Source organism: Anolis sagrei, chromosome 4 (assembly GCF_037176765.1).
Source record: "Anolis sagrei isolate rAnoSag1 chromosome 4, rAnoSag1.mat, whole genome shotgun sequence".
NCBI classification, from domain to species: Eukaryota; Metazoa; Chordata; class Lepidosauria; order Squamata; family Dactyloidae; genus Anolis; species Anolis sagrei.
Window position 1 is genome coordinate 208,088,089 of NC_090024.1, and position 26,124 is coordinate 208,114,212.

The 26,124-nt window shown below is 39.7% G+C and overlaps 1 protein-coding gene across 1 annotated transcript in view; it reads left to right on the forward strand.

Moving 5' to 3' along the window:
* Positions 1 to 2,551: 2,551 nt before the first annotated feature.
* MYH7B (myosin heavy chain 7B) overlaps positions 2,552 to 26,124 on the forward strand; it is a 55,542-nt gene continuing 31,969 nt past the window's right edge. Inside the window, exons 1-11 of the mRNA XM_060772364.2 lie at positions 2,552 to 2,621; positions 4,221 to 4,388; positions 6,634 to 6,737; positions 10,367 to 10,510; positions 11,306 to 11,462; positions 12,705 to 12,732; positions 15,365 to 15,461; positions 16,208 to 16,231; positions 20,438 to 20,530; positions 22,041 to 22,104; positions 22,432 to 22,530. Coding sequence (XP_060628347.2) covers positions 4,283 to 4,388; positions 6,634 to 6,737; positions 10,367 to 10,510; positions 11,306 to 11,462; positions 12,705 to 12,732; positions 15,365 to 15,461; positions 16,208 to 16,231; positions 20,438 to 20,530; positions 22,041 to 22,104; positions 22,432 to 22,530 — 916 coding nt within the window. The 5' untranslated portion in view covers positions 2,552 to 2,621; positions 4,221 to 4,282. The remainder of the gene's footprint in view (positions 2,622 to 4,220; positions 4,389 to 6,633; positions 6,738 to 10,366; positions 10,511 to 11,305; positions 11,463 to 12,704; positions 12,733 to 15,364; positions 15,462 to 16,207; positions 16,232 to 20,437; positions 20,531 to 22,040; positions 22,105 to 22,431; positions 22,531 to 26,124) is intronic.

A 26,124-nucleotide genomic window follows, 5' to 3' on the forward strand; every position in this document is an offset into this window, starting at 1 on the left:
AAGAAGCTACTGTTCCATTAAAAACACTTTCATGTGGGATTCTTCTTTTTCTTCCTGAAGACTGGCAACCCATATTGTTCATTCCAATCCCCTTCTCATCTCAGTGAGAAAACTGGCTTGCTTAAAGTCCTGATCAAGGGGCCACCACCTGCCAATCCTGCTGTAGACAACAAAAGTAACATCCGGTTGGAAATCAGGGGCAACCATTAAATCCATTATTGCAGAAGTGAGAATTCTTGGTTTTATGGTCACTCCTCCTGAAGCTGGTCTAGGTTGTGCTGGAGTAATCCAGGTGCTGGTTCTGTTCCTGACAGACAGGCATGTAGCCAGGGGGGGGGGGGGGGGGGGCTTGAGGGGCTTCAGCCCCCCCCCCCGAAATTCTCATGGTGGTTCGTGAAAAGGCCTTACTGGTGCATTATTTAAACTGTTATGTTTATTCATATCATGATCTGATCACCATACTCAATATATCCCATATGCATGGGGGTATTGGGGTAATGATACAAAAGGTTTGCTAGGCTAGACCCTCTTTCACTCAGACTCAGCCCCCCCGAAACTCAGCCCCCCCCGAAAAAAATTACCCCCCCCCCCCCCCCCCCGAAACGAAATCCTGGCTACGGGCCTGCTGACAGAAATTTGGCACTAGGACAAATTCTGAACTCTGGAGGGATGGACATATAACCAAGCATGGGTATCCAACCCCATGGCAATGGATTCATCAAATTTAGTGTTAGAATCTTTCTAGAAGATACCTAGGTTTAATTCAGGGGGAAAGAGTTTGCAAGCACTTTAATAATCCCAATAATGTTTCTTTATACATAAGATCACCAGAAATAGCTGGAGAAGGTAAAATAAAAAATGGAGACCATGCCTGCTCTGACACTTCCAATCCTGGTTTAGGGCGTAATATTATGGTTGCAAAGTAGGAGACTGAACTAATGTGATTGGTTAGATCCCAATGAGCACCGGACCCATGCCACTGGCATATCAATTTTCCCTTGACACAAAACTTCCTTGGCAGCTGTCATCAGCAAGTTTTGAACAAATCCAAAACCACAGTGCAAATCCAGCCTTCAGTGAACTTCAGTCTCTGTTCGTACTTTGTACTGAGCCAGCGTCACTATTTTGTCTTCTCAAAATCTGCCCATTCTTTGCCTACTATGTTGTGCCTTCTTAAGGAGCCTGAGCTCTTTTATATACAAGTTGTCTAGATAATGTAGAAGGGGCAAAGTCCCCCCCCCCCCCTACAGAACAGTGTAGAAATAGTGCCTCACTTGCATGGGAAGTTTCTGAACAATGCATCAATAATGTTACATCCAAGTCTGATTTGTCCTGGCTATTACTTTATGGGAGTGATTTAAATCCATAGTTTATTGAATTGACAACCGGATCTACTGGAAGTGAAAAATGTCCTACACTTATTTCTTTTGCCTTTTCTCTCTTATGTTATATTCTCTTTCTTTGTCAAATTTTAAATAAACATTATGATTAGTTATATTTTTGGAACACTAATTATAAAAAAAATACCTGGAAGATGGCAGTCATTATTATTTATTTATTTGCTTTATTTCTATACCGCATTTTTCAGCCCAAACAGGTGACTCAATGCGGTTTACATGGTACAGGTTATCACAACAATGTCAGTGCAATTAAAAACGCAACATATACAACAACAAAATCAACAACAATTAACAAGTCAAAACATAGCGCCTCAGTGAAATCAGATCCGTTCTCATAATCCTTGTGCCATTCCTATGTTCCATTTTACCGTCTTCCTATGTTCGGTTGCACTGTTTAGCCAAACGCTTGTTCATAAAGCCAAGTCTTGACCTTTCTCCGAAACGCCAGCAACGAAGGTGCCTGTCTGATGTCTACTGGTAAGGCATTCCATAGCCGAGGGGCCACCACTGAGAAGGCCCTGTCTCTCGTCCCCGCCAGACGCGCCTGTGACGCAAGCAGGACCGAGAGCAGGGCCTCCCCAGACGATCTTAATATCCTAGTCATAACATAGAAGTGGCACTGGATCTTCTTTCTATCACTTTCACTTCATCCAACATCTGATTTCTTAGATTTTAAAAAATCAGATTCTCTTAAATTAAGAAACTTTGATTCCAAACACACTTGTAGAAATTGCCACGAGTTCTACAATCACTAATATTGTTAGGAGCTAGTTTTGAGATACTCGGTGGCACTGGACACAGAATTGACTAAGGTTGATAAACAGCAGCTAACTGAAAATGTTGATGACAAAAATTTGAAACAATGACAAAAGGAAGAATTGAATAAACAGATTGTTTGACTACACTTTGTTGTGCTCTTCTTCTGAAACAGGATGACTCTTAAGAGGGTTTGTACAGTATCTCCGATCTGGAGTCCCTCTCTCTGGTTTTGTAATTGCCTGACAATACAAGAGTAAAAATAACCAGCTTGCATCTGCAGAGAGATAAAACTTTGCCTTTTGTGTCTCTAATGGGCAGTAGGACAGCAGAACCAATGGAGCTGTGTGGATATGACACATGGGAATTTCTGACATATCTCTCCCTACTCTGACCTTGACAGATACAATAAAAGGGGGCTTCACGGTACACACACACACACAGTCACTCAGCCCCGTAGCTAAGGTTGGTAGCAAAGAGCATGCCTTTTGTTTTGCACGTTTGTCCTCCGCTATTACCCTAATTCTCTTAGCATATACTTAAAAAAAAAAAGAAACAAAGGAAATGGGATGGGAAGTCTGAGCTGGAATACTAACCCCTAGGGACATGTTAATGGATGGTGGATTGAGGAAAGCCACCAGCAACTGCATCTGTTATTGATGTTGTGTTGATGTGTATGGATTCTGAATGCAGTTGGTCTGTGATGCTATATGTTTCTCAGAACTTCAGCTGCAGCAGTAAATAAAGAGTTGTGTTTCAAGAGTTTTGTTTTTAAAATCTGTACTAATCTCTTTTTTGAGTAAGTTTAATTCTGGAAACTTGTGATCTTAGGCTCTTGGAGTTTGTGTTTGGGGAGGGGGTGCAAAATTAATGGATGCACTTATGTTTGAAACCACACAAAGAGCATTTGGTTGTTAATACAGGAAAAGTCTACAGCTGCTAATTTAGAACTGAAGCACTAGGACTTTCTGAGATGGGCAAAAGGTCTCCTGAAGCAGAATGGGCAGAAGATAAAGATCCTAGCTCATTCGTAGACCACTAGTCAGTTTCAAATTGACCATCTTGTGCAGGCATGGGCAAACTTTGGCCCTCCAGGTGTTTTGGACTTCAACTCTCACAATTCCTGGCCTCAGGCCCTTTCCATTCCCCCCTCAGCCGCATAAGCGGCTGAGGGGGGAAAGGAAGGGGCCTGAGGCCAGGAATTGTGGGAGTTGAAGTCCAAAACACCTGGAGAGCCAAAGTTTCCCTATGCCTGGTGTAGTGTTTAGTTATTTCTGCAGACAATACTGAAATGAAGTGGCTAGATGTTAGTAAAACTTTTCCCTTCACTTTTTATATTGAACAGATTAACATAGCCACCTTGTCTGGGATTCTTGCAAAGTGTTATTCTTGAAATTTGGTCTAATCAGCAAGCTGCTCCTTATAATTCTTAAACAATTCCTGCAGAAAGCATGAAGAAAACATATATTCTCCCACTTTATAAATATTCTCTCTCTCAAATGCACAGATGAATTCCATTTTAAAATAATTAAAAGGAAATTATGATTGTTTTATGATGTTGTTTTATAAAATGTACTGTGTTATATTTCAACTATGTTTGACTGGGCTTGTCCCCATGTAAGCTGCCCTGAGTTTCTTTGAGGAGATCATGGCAGGATACAAAAATAAAGTTATTTATTAATTTATTATTTAAAAAGAGGACTTTGCAGGGTAAACCACTTTCTCTCTATATTGCAGGATTAAATTGGAAAAAATGTTAGGTTTATTATGATGATTTTGAATATAGGTGTTTCTCAACGTATCTGGGGCATGCATAGGTTTACATCACATAATTGTATTTTACTCTCTATGTTGCTTAATTGTCTTTTATGCTCTATAAAATATGTTGCTTATCTGTCAGGGTGACAGGGAAACTTTTACAGGACAGAAAGAGAATGAAGAGCATTTCCTTGTGACGTCTGAATTTATGTCGTATAATTTCTGTTGTCATGTGCCTTCAGGTTGATTCTGATGGCAAAGTGGCGGAGCAATGTTTTTATTATGTTCTCTTTCCTTCTTCTCAAGGGTCTAGAGTGTTCATCTTAACTCTTTGCTGTCACCCGGGATTTCTCCATCCCATAGGCAAGATGTCTGCTGGTCATATGATGGACATGGCGGAGTTTGGGGAGGCTGCTGAGTACCTCCGCAAAAGTTATGAGGAGCTGATGAAATATCACACTATGCCCTTTGACGGTGAGGCAATGTTTGCTGTTAGGAAAAAAGTTCTAAACATGCTTTCTTAGTAGTTTGGGTCTGTCTAGGGAATACATAGCCTGATAATGTTTTCCTATGTTTTGTGAGAACATACAAAAACGTATAATTCTATGTAATCCCTGTGTTTTAGGGGAGCAAATCCATTTTAATTAATTGTAATTAATTGAGACTAACAAGGATTGAAGTTCCTGTCTTTTTGCATAGAAACTCTATGACATGAAGCTGCTTTGTCTACTGAAAACTTAGCCTAGTTAAATTATAATTCCCTCCCATCATTAATGGTAAAGACAAGAAAGTTATTGTTGCCTGCCTCAGTCATAGAATCATAGAATCCTAGAGTTGGAAGAGACCTCGTGGGCCATCCAGTCCAACCCCTTGCTAAGAAGCAGGAAAATTGCATTCAAAGCACTCCTGACAGATGGCCATCCAGCCTCTGCTTAAAAGCCTCCATCACAGTCCAGGGCAGAGAGTTCCACTGCTGAACAGCTCTCACAGTTAAGAAGTTCTTCCTAATGTTTAGGTGGAATCTTCTTTCCTGTAGTTTGAAACCATTGTTCCACATCCTAGTCTCCAGGGCAGCAGAAAACAAGCGTGCTCCTTCCTCCCTATGACTTCTCCTCATATATTTTACACATAGCCATCATGCCTCCTCTCAGCCTTCTCTTCTGCAGGCTAAACATGGCCAACTCTTTAAGTTGCTCCTCATAGGGCTTGTTCTCCAGACCCTTGATTCTTTTAGTCGGCCTCCTCTGGACACACTCTTCCCTTTTAAGTCCAGTTGGTGAGATTGTTGGCTTGATTTCATATTATATCAAGGTCCCATGGTAGGCTTGCTTACCTGTATCTTATAACCAGGACAGTTATAACTATACTTAGGAGGGGTAGGAGTAACTTCATCTGTGGGACCTTCCAGGCAGGGTTAGAATTGCCTTTTGTCTGATAGGTTTGCAGAGACAGATGTCGATATGAATTGTGGTCATACCATGGCACAGCTATACTATCACAGCAATGTGTAAACTGGGCAGGTAAAAAAAAGTTACTGGAAGTAGTGATATGAAATAGAAATACCTGATGCTTTCTAAAAACACATGGAGAATGCTGGTTCAGGAAGCTGCCTCTCATCCTTCTGCCATACTAGGGATAATCAAGGTTTACTATGGGAATTGATCCTACATTCTTTACAAGTACCTTTCCACCCTTGCCATTATCGTGTTACACGTGGGTCATGCCACTGCCATTACCACAGCTTACAAGAGTGATCCGCTCCGTTTCAGAACAAATACCTCTAGGCTAATGCACAAGGAATGCGAGAAGATAATGCTTTTGTTTCTCCTAAAATACATTTTCCACCTGACGCTGACTCTTGAGGACACAATGCAGAAACATGTTGATGAGCAGATTCTAGGAAAGCATGCTCTATCTTGACATCTCTGGAAGCTTCGTCTATAAATGTAACAATTCTGGTTTCATTCAAGGAACAATGCAATGGACAGTCAAGAAATCCCTAGTCATCTTCTTCAGTCCTAGAAATATTTAAAATCTACTTAAATCCCACTAAAGTCAATGGAATTTTATCAGACTTGATAAATTCATAAGAACAGTCAATGTGAATTCTACTATTTTCTGGATATTGGGCTATTGATGTGGATTCAAACAATTGCAAATGTGCTTTAGAGATGGAAAAAATAAAAATATGATCAAACTATCAAAAATGGGTATGAAGTTTAATTTGAAATATTATTACTTAAATCTGATTGTTAAGACTATTGCTACAAAATGAAATCTTGAGTTCTGGATACATTTTAAGACAAAACATTACTTTAAAACTTGCTTTTCCTTTATCCAAAATGTTTTTTTATTTATGAATTTCAGTTATAAAAATATGAAGCAGAAAAAATTATTCAAAGTTTTGTAGATTTGAATTCAGAAAGTTCACTTAAAGTTGCTTATGTTTTGCCCAACTCAATTAGCTGTAGCTCTTGAGACATCACTTGTTTATAACAGTCTAAAATGTATTTTAAAAATTAATAAAAGTCTGTACCATCATTACAAAAAGTCCACCGAAATCCTGAAACAAATAAGGACGCATGCAATATACAGCATGTTTTGTCAAATACTGTTAAATCTTGTAATATATGAAAAATTACTGAGAATGATTAAAACCTCCCAACTATATTTCACTTTCCTCCTAAGTGTTCTGTTATATCTTTTGGGAATCATACAGGAAAGAAGAGGGCCTGGATCCCAGATGAAAAGGAAGCCTATATTGAAATTGAAATCAAAGAATCCTCTGGTGGCAAAGTCACTGTGGAAACCAAAGATAAAAAGGTAAATGATTTTTCAAATAATAAACATGACTGGAAGGAAGTAGAAATGACCCGTTTGCATGTAATCACATAGAAGAAGAAGCAAGTTGAAAAGAATGCATTGAATCATGGCATTTATCATGAAATATGAACACAGAAACTCTGCTATATATACAACAATAGCAAAAGCAACAGCTTTGGAGGAAGGCAAAAGCAAATCCCTTCTGGCCAAATCGTGCCAAGAAAACATCATGATGAGTAGTAGTAAGTTGGAAACAAGGGTACATAACAACAGTAAACTCCCAATGATACCAGACTCATGTAATCGATTGCTGCAAGTCACTTCTGTTGTGAGAGAATTGACCGTTTGCAAGGACATTTCTCAGGGGACGCCTGGATGTTTTACCATTCTGTGGAAGGCTTCTCTCATGTCCCCGCATGAGAAGCTGGAGCTGACAGATGGGAGCTCACCCTGCTCCCCAGATTCAAACCAATAACCTTTTGGTCAGCAGTACTTCTGCAAGAACGGTTTAATCCAGCGGTTCCCAACCTTTTTTTGACCAGGGACCACTTGACCAGGGACCACTCTCCAAAATTAGTACCAAAAGGGTTACGAATCAGTTTTTGGTCAACTTTAGATTTGGTCTGGTTATTTGGGCATGCTGACTCAGAAAATTGCATTGGATAGACCATATCATCTCTAGTTTCTGATACAGAATATATGCCATCCAGTAGTCGCCAACTGCTCACCCACAGAAAACCATATTTAATAAGCCTTGGCACTATATACATGTTTTCTAGGTTTCAGGAGACCAGTTGCTCTCTTTGTAACGGTGTAGTAACGAGGATGCCACGAACCATATTTTAGTTCTTGCATACCACTGGTGGTCCATGGACTACAGGTTGGGAACCACTGCTCTAGTTAGTAGTATGAATTGGATTATACCTTAGACCAGGGATTAGCCTTAGCCTATATAGACAATGGTGCAGAAAGAGACTGGAGAGTTTCAGTCCACCAACTTTTAGAGACCTTCATGATTCCCACCCTCAACTTGGATGCATGTTTTCTAGGAATTTTAGTTATTTTATAACCAGGAATATATATTTTTGTCTTGGGAATCTGCCATATACTGGGATAAACCATAGATCTCTTGCATTCTGAACTGATTGCTGACTGGCAGCATTTATCTAGGATTGCAGACAAGGATCTTTCCTAGTCCTACAGGGAGATGCCTGGGATTAAACAAAAAACCTTTGGTATGCAAAGCATATACTTTACTATTGGGTTATAGCCCTTGTCTCTAGTGTGTTATGGTTTCTAATATCACCGTTAACCATCCAGGCCATAAAAGCGGTGTATAGATTAAAATGCATATATTTTAAAGCTAATAAATAGATAAGGCATACACAAATAATACTGTATTCGATCTTTGGAACCTGTAACACTCTCAGCACACTTCTGTCAATCAATCTATATATCTAATATCCCTTCAATCCTATGATGGGCTATAACCCAGTTTCTTTGAGGTTCCAGATTTTATAGGCAAGCCTGTTTTTTTTAATATGAGAGCATTTGTTAAATACAGTTCATTCAAATAGGGCACAGATGTGTAATATGATAGTTATTCCATTCTTGGGTTGGGTTTATGGGATCAATCTAAATCCAGTTATTATAAGTAATGAATTGTACACTTCAGCTGCTTGTCTAAATAACCTAAAACCTTTCTGATTAAAACCCTGTGGCATATTGTTTTGTTTAGGTTATATTTATCTGCACAAACCCATGACGGCAGCAGCCACATTACACCATAGGAGCAATTGCAGTTTAATTACAGGAGTCACGAAAAGGCTTTGCTAAGGCCTTAAATCCCTAAGGCTCCACTCCTGAAAGTCAATGGGATTTACTTCCACATAAACTTATCTGGGAGTGGGCTGCTACTTATCACCCAATAAAGCACCGAGTTCCACAGTCTGGCTTAATATATTTCCAGTCTAGCCTTCAGTTTGAACATGGCTAATGCCATAAAGGGAATACATTTTAGGGAATGGTGGAACTGAAATTCTGGGATTAGAGACTTGGAAGGATTCCCATTAGAATTCTTTGTATAAAACATATTGTGGATCAGTGATCACCAGTCCCTTTTTTTGTAAAATGTCAGGAAGACATTTGTGCACCTTTCAAGGAATATGGCATGATCAAACTATTTTCATAGTTTTGCCTATTTTGGCAAACTTTATTAGATAGAGTACCTATGTTACTAAAGTGCTATATTTGCCATTTATTTTATGTATAGTTAGCCCTCCTCATTTGCAGGTTTAACTTTTGTGGATTTGATTAACAGTTCTCTCTAGGAATCTGTAGGTCCTCCAGTATAATTCTGGCCAACTTCTGGCAGAAATTGACCATAGTGTCACCCTGGAGGACCTACGGATTCCTAGAGAGCTGTTTTCTCAGGTAAAAAAGAAGAGCTGTTTTTTATTTGTGTTTTTCCACTTTCAACTTTCAATTGCTAAGTTTGCTAAAAGATATTAACCTGAATCTTTTTGAGGTTGTAGGTATGGGGATAATAAAAGCAGTGCAATAAAATGCCAAAATTTATATGGGGCCCGGGAAAGGGGGGGACGACTTGATAGGTAGATTTTTTGCTGTATTTTAAGCATTAGCAGATTTATTTTGGCATACATTTTGGTAGCCACATCCCACATCATCAGATACATGAAGTAGTCATTCTCAGTTGGTCTGGCCTGTGTATGAGTATACCCACAAACACACACATCTATATTCACACCAATTAGCAGCTATGGTAGTCAGAGTTGCTCAGACGAATCACTGTCCATTGTAGAGACTATTTACTTTCAACTGCTATGGAGGATGAATGTGTTTCTTTCTGGGTGGTCAGACATTCTTCACATTGCACACCAGTTTTACTTGTCCTTGTGAGAGTATGCTTCTCACATTTGTTACCAAATACAGTTTTTTTTCTGTGTCAGGAACGACTTGAGAAACTGCAAGTCACTTCTTGTGTGAGAGAATTGGCCGTCTTCAAGGATGCTGCCCAGGGGACACCTAGATATTTGATGTTTTGCCATCCTTGTGGGAGGCTTCTCTCATGTCCCCACATGGGAAGCTGGAGCTGGCAGAGGGAGCTCATACGTGCTCTCCCCGGATTTGAACCTAAGACCTGTCAGTCTTTATTTATTTATTTGTTTGTTTGTTTATTTATTTCCAACATTTCTACCCCGCCTTCTCAACCCCCTAAGGGGGACTTAGGGTGGCTTACAATGGCAGCAATTTGATGCTGACAACATATAAAATACAATATAACAACATTATGCAAGTGATAAAACATTGAATTAAAATACATTAAAACATTATTATTATTCGTTGTATCATCAAATCCAGATCTGATTTAGTGATCGACGATTCAGTCCGAAGCCTGTCCTATGTCAAAATTCAGACATTGTTTTGCCGGCACAAGGATTTAACCCACTGCACCACCAAGGGCTCCTACCAAATACAGTACCCTGTATAAATAAATAATTGGGTTTCTTCCAGGACCCCCACAAAGTGAAAATTCAAGTTCATCTATGCCTTGCAGTATTTCGAAGAATCTTTTCAGGAAAAGCTTTTCTTCTTTTTATCCCCTGCAGAGCCTTGTTGTTAAAGAGGATGACGTTCAACAAATGAATCCTCCCAAATTTGATATGATTGAGGACATGGCCATGTTAACTCACCTCAATGAGGCTTCAGTGCTGCATAACCTGAAACGGCGTTATGCCAAATGGATGATCTATGTAAGTAAAATAATGCTCTTGAATTGACTATGGTGTATATCTGAATTTGACTGCACCAGCCACATGAAATTTATTTTCATGCGCAGCATTACTTCTTATATATTTTACATTAGCCCAAATAGCAAGTTTGACATGTTAAAATCTTCATCTTTAACTTCCATGGTACAGTTGGCATTTTTGTGAATGCGATTGGCTGCTTGAGAACTTTGATTAGACTTCTACTTAGAAAGTGGGACAAGTCATCTACACATGCAAAATCCATTTTAATTACCCTTGATTGCAACTACACCTTTAAATTCAGGATAGGTAGGCATATGTATTATATTCCTGAATAATAATTGTACATGAGCCGTAAAGGTGGATATTTTGACTTTACTGAATGGTGTATTATCACTAATGGCAGGAAATGGTGGTGTTTCTATGACCGTCAGCATGGGCTCCAGCTTTTTGGGAACTCTAGGCCCAGGTGCCCTCATTGGATCCCCTCCTTGTAGTCCCACCTTCTCCTCACTGGAGTCAGTGATATATCTTTGGACACCACCCAAGCAATGGGAGACAGAAAGTCACGTGGAGGATGTGTTGCATCTCTTCACTTTTGTCACTGCTCCCTTTCTTAGAGGACACAGGTGAAAGTAAGATTTGAAAGCAAGGAAGGATGATAAGCTGGATCAGAGATCCAAGGAATGACCGTGGGTTCCTAACAGAGTAGGGGCCTTAGCAGGTACCCAAACATGCCTACCTCCAGTGCCTTCCCTGATTACCAGCATTATAATTATGCCTTTTGTTTCCCCTCAGACCTATTCGGGCTTGTTCTGTGTCACCATAAACCCATATAAATGGCTTCCAGTTTATACTCCTCCTGTTGTCGCTGCCTATAAGGGCAAGCGGAGATCTGAGGTCCCACCTCACATCTACTCCATTGCCGATAATGCCTACAATGACATGTTGCGCAGTAAGTATCATATCTATACTCATGAAATAATTATAAAGATGCAATGAAAGCTCACATCTCCCTTACACACTAAATCAGGAATCAAAACAACTAAAAATGTTACTAAAATTATTTACTTTGAACTCATACCAACACATGAATTCCATATTCAGATGCTCTGTATCTATACCAAAATGAGATCTTCTCTTGCCAACCTTCTTCATGGAAAAAAAGAGTTCTTCCCAGAGGTACAATTTGAAAAATGGCTTTAAACAAGAATTACCATAGTCACATACTTTCATCCTGCCACTGCTCGGTTATGGTCGGCTCCAGCATGAAATTATATTAATTCAAATTAGTTATCCAAGCTCTGCCCAAAAGCAAAGCAGATATAGCATTCATATTAATTTCTCTCACACACACTTTGTTTAAATGATATGAAGCATGTACATGTAGAAACGTCTTAACAGTGATTTTCTGATGAGAAAAATGTGCCCTGCTAGCCATAGAATTAGCTACAATTTTCAGTCATTGCTACATCTAATGTCACACTGCTCAAAAGACTAGGCTATGTATGTGTTCAATTGTTTGCTAACTCCCTAGCCAAATATTCAGAAGAAGCAGGATTGCACCCTGCCCTAAAATGCAGAAATAGATGTGTTGTGCATATTTTAATGGGTTTCTCCATGAAAAATACATAAAATATGATTATATCAAATGGTTCAAGGTGGATCTCTACATTTGATAGACCTATATTTCTTTAGAGTGTGTATGTGTTTGTTCAGTGAACTTGTGTTTGTGTGAATTGGGATCCTGACCTTCATAGTCAGAGACCCTGTTTGTGTGTGTGTGTGTGTGTGTGTAAATCTCAGCTAAGCATGGCCAGCATTCACGTAACACATAGCCTAAGATCTTGGAATGAGTGAATTAGAATCAGGAGCAGAGATTTGATTACTTTTTTGTTTCTTTCTTCTATGGTGTAATTATAACAAACTATTCCAAAGTCTCTCATCTAGGCACTCATCACAGCTAGACCTGCTTAGCTTCAGGAAGTGTGCTTTCTACAATTAGTTTCATTAGCTTATGAGGCTACCAGAATGTGGCCAAAAATAAACGAACTGCAGTCAATTAAGTGAGCAAATTGCAATGTTAATTTCATTTCTCAGTAGGAATCTCTGAGACAAAAACTAGGTTGCTAGTTTGAGTATAATCCGAATGTATATGCTAAGGATTTCAGGCTCATGGTTGGTCCTTATTTTTCAGATCGGGAGAATCAGTCTATGCTCATCACGTAAGTACTTAATTTATGCCATTATTTCATGTCTTTTGCCTCTGTATTTGAGTTAAATTCTTGTGCTCAAGGCAGTCTTGATTACACGCAACAACAATATTAAGCAGAAAGAATTTATCATATCATTCTTTTGAGAAAGGAAAGAAATTACTTGATCATACTGCAGAATATTTATTGGTCAGTGGTGTCTGTTTATGCCCTCTCCCACTTTTCAATTTTATTCCTGAAGTGTGCATGTACACACACACACACAGAGGACATATTATCTGGCTCTTATATATCAACTAACAGCTGCTAAAGCCATCCCAGGATTCCACTGCCAACAAAAATGTGGGACAGAAAATCAGCGTGTGGTTAAATTGCTCATACTTTTGTATATTTCTACTTCCTATCTGTATCAGCTGTGGTAAAAATCTATAACCCCCTTCCCCCCAATTAAATTTCCAAAGTTGGGTTCCTGAAGTATCCACGAATTTGCCAGGATATGGAATCATAGAGTTGGAAGAGAATCAGAATAATCATACACATCTTCGTTGTGAATTGTTAACCTAGTTCCAACAATCAGATACTATGCATTGACAACAGCTCCTCTCATTCAGCAGTCATGAGCACACAAGAGAGCCAAACTTTATCAGTTCCCTAGTAGAGGCAAGCTAGCAGACATTGTTGGTGGCTGCATTTGGCTTCATTAGTAGCACATTATGCAGGTCACCTGATCAAGAACTTGAAGAGAAAACATGACAGTGTGAGAGTGACACATGGAACTATGTGTCATTTCCAAGGAGACAGGACAGCAGTGTCTATGTAGTGGTTGGAGATCATGGAAATAGTATGTGCTATTAAGAAATAGCATGAGAAGTGTTTGAAAATTCCTTGGCCATTATATCCATTGACCAGCCTAGGAGTTGTAGCCCAAAAAATCCAAAACCTTCCCCCAATGATGGGTAATAACAACTTGAAGAAAGAAGATAAAGATCTGGCAAAAGCGGAATATGGATGCAGAAAGAGTGTGAGTCTGGCAGGACAAGAGAAATGGACAGAGATGGGCAAACAAAGGGTCTCTGGGATGGAGTCAGTTGAAGCCCAACTGTGGGGAATGAGCATGAAGACATGCTAACTGGAACAGCCATAATGAGGAGGCTATATAAAGCCTAATCTGATGCCAGAAACTCCTGACGTTTCTGGCCTTGGCCATGGCCTAATTAGGTAAAGCGGAGGCTGAGGGCATGAGATGCTTGGCTCTTGTCCTGCAGAAGCCTCTCCCCCCTCTCCCCCCATGAACATGGCTCTTTGTGTGATGGGATTACAATGGAAGAACAGCTAACTATAGGCATGAAATCAATGCCAAGCCAGTGCCAGAGGGCTTTGTGGAAGCAAGGAAGGATGGTAGAGTGATACTAGCTTGAATGATAAAGAAGTCTAGACCCTGGAGCTATCCTGCTGGACCTCAGCCAGAATTTCTCTCTTTTGAGGATCTGCTTCTGTTGAAGGAATGCACTTCAACTATTTTTTGGGTGGAGGGGAACTTCTGTTATAAAGAGATGAAGACCTACCCCCTTCCAGTTGCTTCTGCAATAATTTGAAGTGTAGTTGATTCTGTTTGATTTAAACAAATGCTTTTTTAAAAATATGTATCTATTTGTGTTAGCATATGCCAGGGTAGGATGGGGAATCCTAAAACTTCTTTACCAGAGATTGGAAAAGTTACCTTTTTGGACTACAACTCTCAGATTCTGCCCCTTCCCAATTAACATGACTTCTCTAAAGGCTCACTTTAGACAAACTGAATAATGTAATGGCATTACTCTTCAAGATGGTGGAATAGTCTTCAAGATAGTGGGGATATGAATAGAAGGTGATGATGAAGTTCTTTGCATATCCTTGATCTTTCTGGAAGGCTTCTCTTCCTTCCTAGAAGATGGTTAATCACCTGTGAGGCTATTCAGACTTATCCATGGCAAACAGAGGCATTGGAAAAAGGTGAACAGGGACATCAGCCTTGTTCCCACTTCGATCTCTAATGCAAAGCTCACCTGATAAGAGCCCCAATATTGCAGCCTTTCCAGAAACTTTAGCTGTCCAATTTGGCTGCATCTAAATGGTTCCCCACCCCAGAGGTCAAATTCCATCTTTTAGCAAAACTGTTTTCACTGTACTCATCTGGTCCACAGCTTTCGCCCTGAATAATTCTTGGCAACTGAACCAGCATGGGCATAATTCCCCACACCTTTTTTATCTTCTAAGGGACATATTTCCTGGGTTATTTGATGGGATCACAGGGAACTCCCTGTGGTACATTTAGCACACTGTTGTGGCTGACACTACAGTAATGGCTAACAATTCTCCAGGTTAAAGGGCAGGATGTTTTCCTTGCTCAGTTTGGAACTGCCTGGTAATGAATTTGGGTTCTTTCTGCATGAAAATGGTAAGCCGCTACAACTTATCAAACCCAAATAAACACAGAGCCAAGGGCTATGTAGAGTGTAGACAAGAACATTGTTTCATCACCCCCTCCCCCCCTGCTCCCAACTCTATTACGTATTTCTGAGTGGCTGGCTGACTCTTTGTGCCTGTATAATTTTTGATAGGAGCTGCTTCATGTTCTTGACCTATGTATTTTTATTACTCTAAGCGGAGAATCTGGTGCTGGTAAGACTGTAAACACCAAGCGGGTCATTCAGTACTTTGCCATTGTCGCAGCCCTGGGTGACTCTCCAGGGAAGAAAGGAGTAAGGCCCTTGTTTGAACATTTTTTGCTGTTTTCTTTTGTTCATTTTTGTTTTGTTTTGTTTTATTTTGGACTCTTTTTGTGTTTGGCAGAGTGCTTGGATATGGGCTTTTCTTTGACACAAGCAAGGCTTGACAAAATTGCTTTTGGGAAAAGAGTTTCATAAAATGGGTGCTGAAACCCAAGTGGTGACTGCTTTTAATTTTTTAAGACATTGGCTTATTTTCTTCACCTCCATACATTTTCTTTTCCAAAAAGGGGGGAAGTTCTCCAATCTTGTAACTCTTTCTTTTAAGCCTTGCTTTTTGTGGTCTCCCCATCCCCATTATCTTTATTGTCCCTTTTGATTCTTTTTGGTCTTGTGCCTTTTCTTACTCTCTTTCTTCTTCATCTTGCATTCCTTTTTTCCTTTTTCTTTCCTTTTCCTTTTTTGACATATCCTTGCAGATGCTCAATTTCTTGTGGGTAATTTTTGAACTTTAGTTACAAAAAAAGAAATTTACCCAGCATTTAGTTTCCTTCCTGGTTTTGGATTTTAACATTCTTGCTTCTTGGTGCTGCTCATTTTCTTGATCTAATCTATTTAACCTATTTTTGTTGTATTTTTAAATGTTTTTTTTAAATTGAAGTTGTTGATGATTTTGAATATATTTATGGACACAACTGGAATGTCCTCAGCTTGGCACTTTCTTTCAGACTGATTTTATATTTCTGGAATTATAAATCTATTTTCTCACCCTTTTCTAGCAAGCTCCTGCCACTAAAACTGGGGTAAGTATTTAGAAAGAAAGAGGGAATTTCAATTTTAAAGACATAGTTGTTGGTCCAAGAACATTTTGCTAAATGAACAGGTAATGTGGTTAAATACTCAAACAGTGTTTGTCAACATCTTACCTTTGGGCAGCTGACCATATATTTTCAGCGACTGATTCAGTGTTTTGCAGGCCAAAAACAGACTTCCCTTATGGACCAGTGAGGCCCCTTCCACACAGCTGAATAAAATCACACATTTTCTGCTTTGAACTGGAATATATGGCAGTGTGGACTCAGAAAACCCAGTTCAAAACAGATATTGTGGGATTTTCTGCCTTGATATTCTGGGATATAGGGCTGTGTAGAAGAGTCCTGAGCAGCAAGCAGAAATTTAGTTACATAGAATCAGTTGGCAAAAGTTGGGTTGCTGATACACACAGGAATTTCATCCAGCTTCCACAAGCAAAAGGGTTGGATGGATCAGCCTTTGTAATTTCATTGACGTATCCAGAAATATAAACGTATATATTAATTAATATATAACGTAAAATGTCCAAATATCGGAAAATCGTAGAACGTTTACAAAAATCTGCTCAAAAACACTATTAACATACAGATTTTTGTTTTCTCTTAATTTGTTAAATCTTGAAGTGTTCATATACTTTGGAGCCTGGAAATAACAAGTTACAAGTAACATAAGTTTCCTGTAACAAGTTATCTGCTTTCAGTAACAAAGGTTTAATAAAGTTACTGTTCCAAAGTAATGCAATGAGTGGGAACAATGTTAATTTGTTTCTGCAAAGAGAAACCTTTTTTTGTTTTGTTTTTTTTTTTTTTTTGAAAAAGGGACTGCTCATTATATTCAAAAGTTATGTTTAAACCAGTGGTTCCCAACCTGGTTTTGACTAGGGACCACTTTGACCAGGGACCAGGCCCGTAGCCAGGATTTTGATTCAGGGGGGGGGGGGCTGAGTTTTTTTCAGGGGGGTTTCGGGGGGGCTGAGTTTCGGGGGGGGGGGGGCTGAGTCTGAGTGAAAGAGGGTCTACCCTAGCAAACCTTTTGTATCATTACCCCAATACCCCCATGCATATGGGATATATTGAGTATGGTGATCAGATCATGATATGAATAAACATAACAGTTTAAATAATGCACCAGTAAGGCCTTGTCGCGAACCACCATGAGGATTTCGGGTGGGGGGGCTGAAGCCCCTCAAGCCCCCCCCCCCCCCCAGCTACATGCCTGCCAGGGACCACTCTCCAACATTAGCACCAAAAGGGTTACAAATCAGTTTTTGGTCAACTTTAGATTTGGTTTACTTATTTAGGGTGCTGATTCAGAAAATTGCATTGGATAGACCACATCAGCTCTAGCTTCTGATACAGAACATATGTCATCCAGTAGTTGCCATCTGCTCACCCACAGAAAACCATATTTAGTAAGCCTTGGCACTGCAAGAGGGTTTCGCAAGACCAGTCACTCTCGTTGCAATGGTGTAGTAATGGTGAGGCTGCGGACGATATTTTAGTTCTTTCGGACCACTGGTTGTCCACAGACCACAGGTTGGGAATCGCTGGTTTAAACCATCATTAGAGATATTTTGTAAGATTGTTCCAATTTTATTTCATTTCCAATTTTATTTCAGTTCCTTGGGTCTTTTCTCCCCCAAAAAGATAATACAAAAATAATAAGCTATACAATGTTTCTTTCTGAAGAGTATAACTATCAGTAGGCACAAATTGGCAGTCATCCCCTATAGCAGGTATCAGAAATAAATTGCATTTGAAAAGCTCTGGTGAATTTTATGCAATGTTTAGATATTTAGATGGTTCTAATTCTATTCTTGTGCCCATAACCTTCTTTTAATGCTTTTAAAATCCCCCATGTTTTTCAATTTTAAAAGTATCAAAAAGAAGTGTTGTTGTTTTTTTCTGTTGAGGTGGTGTTGGAGCCACCCTTCCAGATATTGCTGGGCAACATCTCTCATCATATTGACAAACTGGAATGTGTCCAGAGGAGGGCGGCTAAAATGATCAAGGGTCTGGAGAACAAGCCCTATGAGGAGCGGCTTAAGGAGCTGGGCATGTTTAGCCTGAAGAAGAGAAGGCTGAGAGGAGATATGATAGCCATGTATAAATATGTGAGAGGAAGCCACAGGGAGGAGGGAGCAAGCTTGTTTTCTGCTTCCTTGGAGACTAGGACGCGGAACAATGGCTTCAAACTACAAGAGAGGAGATTCCATCTGAATATGAGGAAGAACTTCCTGACTGTGAGAGCCGTTCAGCAGGGGAACTCTCTGCCCCGGAGTGTGGTGGAGGCTCCTTCTTTGGAAGCTTTTAAACAGAGGCTGGATGGCCATCTGTCAGGGGTGATTTGAATGCAACATTCCTGCTTCTTGGAAGGGGGTTGGACTGGATGGCCCATGAGGTCAACTCTTTGATTCTATGATTCTATGATTCTATCATCCATGTCCAGTGGCCAGAGACTATGGGCCATTGTAGTCCAACAACATCTGGAAAGCAGGCGAATGCTTTCTTAACTGTGAAAATATGAAATGTAGAACAGAGAAGATTTTTTTCTTATAAAGCTGAAAACATGATATAGCAGAGACAATTAGAAAACTAAGGCTTCTTCAACTTCATATAATCCAGATTATCAAATCAGATAATCCACATTATCTGCTTTGAACTGGATTATATGAGTCTACACTGCCATATAATCCAGTTCAAAGCAGATAATCTGGATTTTATATAGTAGTGTAGACGGGGCCATAGAAATCTTCTGTTGCTGTTGTTGTGTTAACAATGTGAATTACTATCCAGAACTATCCAATGTTTCTTTTCTGACATTCTGTCATCTGCCAACATAGCTTTCAGCATGCTCTCTCTCCTTTCTTTAGCCAGAAACAACACCTATCCAACTGTTTTGTGTGGCCCGATCATAATTTACGTCCCATCCACAGTGACTGTTTAATGCAGTTTCAATCTGGTATTGAAGAAAGTGATTTCACTGTGCTGATGATTACATAGGAAATCCTGGAACTGCCTTGAGCCCAGGTGGTGATCCCAGAAACCACAGGGCACAAACGAAAGCGTTAAGAGCTTTCTTTCACATGCTTTTGGGGGGAGTTTGTTTTCTAGCCATCTCAGTTAGAAGCTAACTTTGAACTGCATTAAATGGTTAGTGTAGATGGGGCCTGAGATGGAGCCTTGTGCTGCAACAGTGCTGTGAGATCCAAAATCTATCTGACTCAAATTGTACCTTAATTATGTGGGTAGACATGGGCAAGTAAATCACATACTCTACAGAGACTTCAAGCTACAAATATGGGTTTTTCATACATAAGGCATACTAGGGTATTGGTCATGGATTCTGACTGAGACTTTTATAGGGACCGAAAGGTTAAGACGCACACATTTGCGTCATGCCACAATCCTAACCTGGCACTTGCTGTTTAAATATGGTGATACTTCAAGCTATGCAACAAACCCCATGTCTTCTTTGGCTCTTGGTTGCTTCATTCTGCCTGCACACACCTTTATACGGAGTTTAGACTTAGTATAAGTATATGAGATGCTTAGCAGGGACATTATGCTCATCATAAGGAAATTGGAAGACAACGTTACATTTACTGTGTAAGTGAGCATTCAAAACTGTTAGCCTCCCTTTCCTGCAGTCTGGAAGTAGCGCAGTCAAGAATTTTCTGCATTCAGCCTCTCTATACTGTAGGATTGATGCAGTTTGATATCACTTTAACTGCCATGGCTCATTGTTATGGAATCCTGGGAGTTATCGTTTGGTGACGCACCAGCAGAGAAGGTTAAAGATCTTGTAAAAGTGCAACTTCCATGATTCCATAGCATTGGGTCATGGCATTTAAAGTGGTGCCAAACTGCTTTGATTCAACAGTGTAGATGCACTCCTTGTTTATGTAGATCGACGGTTTTTAAAACAAAACTTGGAAATATTACTTTTTTGGCACTATATGTCACAAAATACTCCATCCAGCATGGCCAAGTAATGTTTCCAAGTTCTGTATTGGACTCTTTGTCAAGTTGAAATTTTATGTTTTGACAGTAGCTGACACTGACCCCAGGGAAAGGGTGTGCTGATACAGGATTCCCAGCACTATGTTCCTCTTTTTGAAATAGCAAACTTTAGAGTAAATCTGTGTTTCTGTAAGGCATGAGATCTGAATTGTTCTATGGTTGCATGTCTCTTAGGGTACCCTTGAAGATCAAATCATTGAGGCTAACCCAGCTATGGAAGCTTTTGGGAATGCCAAAACTCTGAGAAATGACAACTCCTCACGGTTTGTAAGTATATTTTAAATTCTGTAGAATTTATGCAGACAGTACACACATGCATCTATTGGTAAGCATATAGGAATGTTTATGTTATAAATGATTTACATATGCAGGAACTACAGTTGGCTTTCTATATTTGTGGGTTTGATTATTTATTTATTTGATTAAAGTGTCTAGGAATCTCTAAGTTCACCAGTGTGACTCTATGGCCATGCTTTGATGGAAGTGGAGAGCTGACTGTTTTTCCACATCGACTACATTAGTGGAATGGGTTGAGCATTGGCCAAGACTCCAGAAGAGCACAGTTAAAATCCTCAATCATTCACATAAACCACTGAGTGATTTTGCAGTAGTCACATTCTCTCAACAACAACAACAACAACAACAACAACAACAACAACACTTTATTTATATTCCACCCTATTTATTCCACCCTATTTATATTTTGCCCTGAGTCCACCCCAAGGGGACTCAGGGCGGATCACAGTACGGCAAACATTCAATGCTGTTAGGGCAGACAAGGACAGAACAGACAGAAAGAAGGTATGTTGTGTCAACATCCAGCCTTGGAGGTTGCGCTTAATCCAGCCACAAGGGGTGCTGTCGCTCCATCCTCTATGACAAAGAGCTATCAGGACTTCCTCCTTCCTTTTGGTCTCCGCATTTTCTGGTCTTTTTCTTTTGTTATCGTAAAATACCTCCCCTGCTTTTTAGCTGTTTTCAAACTGCTTAGGTAAACAGTGAGGTGGACTGACAGTTTGGTGCTCACTCCAACCCAAGCTTCAAACTGGCAACCTTTCAGTTGGTAGATCTTATTGCTGCAGCTGGTGATTTACCAGCTGTGCTGTACCCTGACCCCTAAGAAGAAGTGGCAAACTTACTCTGAATAAATTTTGCCATGAAAATAGAGTTGCCATAGGTTGGAGTCAACATGAAAGTACATAGCAACAAGAAACTGTAATGGTATTGTGGTCTCTGGAACACAGAACAAGTTTTCTGGTCACATAGGGTGGTTGCTTAAATACATCTCTACACTGAGAAAAGCTTAAGAGGTAGCATGTATAGTGCAGGGGTAATATATCCATATAAGAACAAAATAAAATGCAAAGAAAAATCCTTGAGAGGTTTGAAGGGATTGGTCATAGCTCATTGGTGCAGCACATTGTTTTGTACCCTGACGGTTCCAGGATCAATCTCTGTATGATCTCTAGAAGATATGAGAGTTCTGAGCTGATAATGTGGAGAGCTGTTACTAGTGAGAACAGGCAAAAGTATTGGGTTATATGGGAAGAAATACATAAATATTAAATAAATACTATAATAACTTTTCTGCTATGGGACCATGGCAATCTATGGTCCAAGAAAGGGAGGCACAGAAAGCCTATAAATTACAAGGTGAGTTACCTTTCCACCAATTTGTATTATAAGCCATTTATTTGCAAGAGCCAATTGAAGACAGTAAGTGTCTTTATTCATTTGTTCATCATATGAACCACTTTCCTTTTTTATCCTATCTCAGGGCAAGTTCATCCGCATTCATTTTGGTCCATCAGGAAAGCTGGCTTCTGCGGACATTGACATCTGTGAGTAAAAAATGGCTATGAGCATGTAGATTATATTAATGGAGGATAAGGCTCTTAGTGACTTTTAGTCATGATATCACCTTCAATATCTTGTTACTAGTTGTTCAGAAACATAAATGGGAACAGGGGCATGCTAGAGAATTCATCAGCTGCTTGTGGCTTCCCATAGGTATCTGGTTCGCACAGTGGTAAATAGGATGTCGGAGAAGATAGGACTTTGTTCGGATCATGTGCAGCTCTTCTTATATCCTTAAATGGCAGATGTTACCATGTAAAACCCCAGATTTCCTGTCATTTGAGACACAGTAACTTGTCTTTTGTTTCCAGACTTGTTGGAAAAATCAAGAGTGATTTTCCAGCAGCCAGGAGAGAGAAGCTACCACATCTACTATCAAATCCTTTCTGGAAAGAAGCCAGAGCTCCAAGGTAAATGCAATCATAAAATTTGCAGAGGAATTTGTTGCTCTGTATCTCAATTAAGAATTAAAAGTGGGATATAAATATAATTGTTATTATAGTAGTTGCCAACATGAAATCCACAAAATCACAAAAGAGCCGTGCACCACAGGAACAAATTAGGCACCTTGTTAAAAGCATGGCACACATCTGTAAGCTTCTCTATTTCTCACTCATACATAAGCAGGCACATACATCTGGACTGGTTCACCATGTGAGACGGGATTATGTCAAAAATCCCCTAGCAAGTGCTAAACACTGAATTCCTTGCTCCATACACCCAGACATCTTCTATTCGTTGATCTTTTTAAAAAAATTCTCTACCTACAGTGGCTCTCATCTAGTCTAAACTACTTATAGGCTTACTAATGCAAAAGAAAGATTGATTTGACACCCAGATACTATGCCTTTAATGTAGCATCTAGTTTTATCCATAGTCTGATATTGATGACTGTGAATGTTCATGCAGATATTAGAAGAAGAACATCTCCGACAGGGCAGTGAAAAGTTGAACCTGGAGTACATTCACTGCCCCACTAACATCAGAACCATAGAATCATATAATCATAGAATCAAATAGTTGGAAGAGACCTCATGGGCCATCCAGTCCAACCCCTGCCAAGAAGCAGGAATATTGCATTCAAATCACTCCTGACAGATGGTCATCCAGCCTCTGTTTAAAAGCTTCCAAAGAAGGAGCCTCCAGCACACCCTGGAGCAGAGAGTTCCACTGCTGAACCATCAAATAGTTTTATGGTACAAACCATAGGCCATAACAAAAATGCACAGAATAGTATCCTCAGAGGAAACAAAAGATACCAAGCAAAGGCCATCATCATGCTCACACAAAGAGCAAAAACCATGTCAATTATTGATAATCACAGATACATTTTGTGGGGAGGGTCAATAAACCCACATTTTCTGCTTTGAACTGGAATATATGGCAGCATGGACTCAGATATCCCAGTTCAAAGTTGATATTGTAGGATTTTCGGCCTCAATATTCTGGGTTATATGACTTTGTGGAAGGGCCCTGAGTCTCAGTGGCAGTTGATGGCAATTTTATCTAGCTCTCTCTTTCTGACCTTTTTTTTTGCAGCCAAAGTAAAAAGAATAACTTTATATGGTACATATTCATTTGAGTCACTCAGCAAAAACTGAACCATGTCTATATGAGAGTTCCAATTTTCATTTATCAGCAAAGGTTTCAAATATCGTTCTCTTGGGTCACTATACAAATGGCAATTTAACGTATAATACACAATGTCTTCCACTTGACATTGACTACAGATGCATAGTCCATTTTCAGTAGCACATTATGATAACAACCATCTAAAACTGCGGTTCATTAAAGGCAGTGAGGGACATTAGAACCATCACTGCCCCAGGGCAAATTTCTCCTGTTGTGAAACTCTTCTTTCAGCCACTCCTTGCCTCTCACAATCTTTGAGTGCCATTCAGTATAGAGAACACTGCTGTAATCTAATATGGGAGTTGGGGAAACATGGCTGTCTATATGCAAAGGATGTGGCTCTAATCCTCAGGACAGGAACAAATGTTTTTGCAAAGCACTTTGGAAGATCTCAAACACATCTCAACCATCTGCATTTTTGAGGGTGGCTGCAAAATTATTCCATTTGGGCAAAATTTGCACCAGTAGCTCCAAATATCAATTGTTGGTACATAGAAATTGTAGATTTTTGATGATCATGACACCATCCATATTACTTCAGCTCTGAAATAAGAGTGGGTAGATACTTTCTAGAAGAGGTAAGAAACTGAAACTGGAGAATCTGCATTGAGCAATAAGTTGGACCTGATGGCCCTTAGGGTGCCTTCTAACTCTGATTCCATGATAGTAAATATTTCTAGAACATTGCAGTTTTTATTGTCTTTCACCTTTTGTTATATGAAAGAAATTACTTTCAACACAATCTAAATGTCAAGACTGCATGCAGTAGATAAGCTTTTGTTAATGAACCTGTTGAATAGGAGAACTGCTCTGTCCTCATATGTGCCCACAGGCACTAGAAGGGATCATTCTGGTGCACATTTGCACCTGATGATAGATGTCATTTAGTATTACTGTTTTATTTTTTACTAGATGGACATCCAAGTTCCATCCACAGTTTGGTGGAACTATGCTTGATTATGGTCAGATCACAGCGTGCATGTCTCTGCCTCCACACTTTTTCTTATTATATGCTTCTACAAACCTCACACCAATGAAAGTAATATTATATAACACATGAGACCAGAGAGGTACTTTATGAGCTTATACCCACAGGACCTCTTAGAAAGAGGAAGGCTAACTTCTCTAAGAATGATTCAACACATCCATGCAATGTTATACCCTCGAGGATCTTTGTTGCATGGGACCACATGGTATGCAACAGGAAGTATACTAGGGAAGCAAACTCTTTTCTGACCAGAGAGAGAGATATGTTGTTTAGCATAATGTCTTGTGGCAGGAAAGAATCTTGGCTATTCCATGCTGCTATTGCTTTACTTGAGTAACAAACAATGCCTTATTAGGTAGGTCTGGAGAGGTTTGCGGGGAGAATAGTAATCTTATCTGGTGGTCACAAGGCCAAGGCTGACCACTTCTAAATCGGTCAACAGCCCTAGGGTGTTTCTAAGATAGCTAACAGGAGATGGAACTATACAATGTATTGTACATGCCTTTCCAGTAGCCACACAATCCAGACTCCATAGCCTTCTGGACTGTAGCCTCAAAGCAATAATCCTGCTTTCAAGGCAAACAGTTGGGAGTTTTTTTGGGAGGTGTGCTTTGGTCTGTTTCTGTCTAATTTCTTGGGCAGAAAATCTGCCACAAAGGATGAAAACACTTTTCATTTCCTCACAATGTTGTTTGCATTTCATAAGTTGACAAGTGATTTGAAGGTGCATATGCACACAAACTAAAACTACCTGTTGCCTAACATTGTTGTTGTTGTTAAGTGTTTTCAAGTTGACTTTAAGTTATGGTCACCCCTATGAATGGCAAACCTCTAAGTCTCCTGTCATCAACAGCCCTGCTTGAGTCTTGCAGACTCAGGGCTGTGGCTTCCTTGATTGAGTCTATCCATTTTCAATGTGCAAATGTGAAGAGTGGCAATGTATATGACGATTTCTGTTAGGACATGAAAATCAAAATAGCATAAAGCCTCCAACATTTGTATGCCCAAGCAACATCGGAGTGTAATTTAAGATGGTGTAAGTTACTAATGAGGATGAACACACCAGCTAGGAGAAGCTGAACCAAGTTGCTTTTTCCGGAGTCTACTGAGAAGCACAAGATTCTGCCCCCTACTCTCTTTTCTCCCTTCAGCTTAGTTAATTGCAGGTTAATTTCATCAGATTGTGAACTCATTTTGCAGCAACGGAAGTAAGCCAAGAACAAAGGGAGAAAGTGATTGGAGGAGAGAGAAACTGGGATGTTTTAAAAGTCCAATACCTGAAAAAAAAGGTCAACACAACCCCCCCTGCCCCAACTGGGATAAAAAAATATTTTTATACACCCCAAAAGTTTTGTTCACAAGGCATATCCAAGGAGATACATGG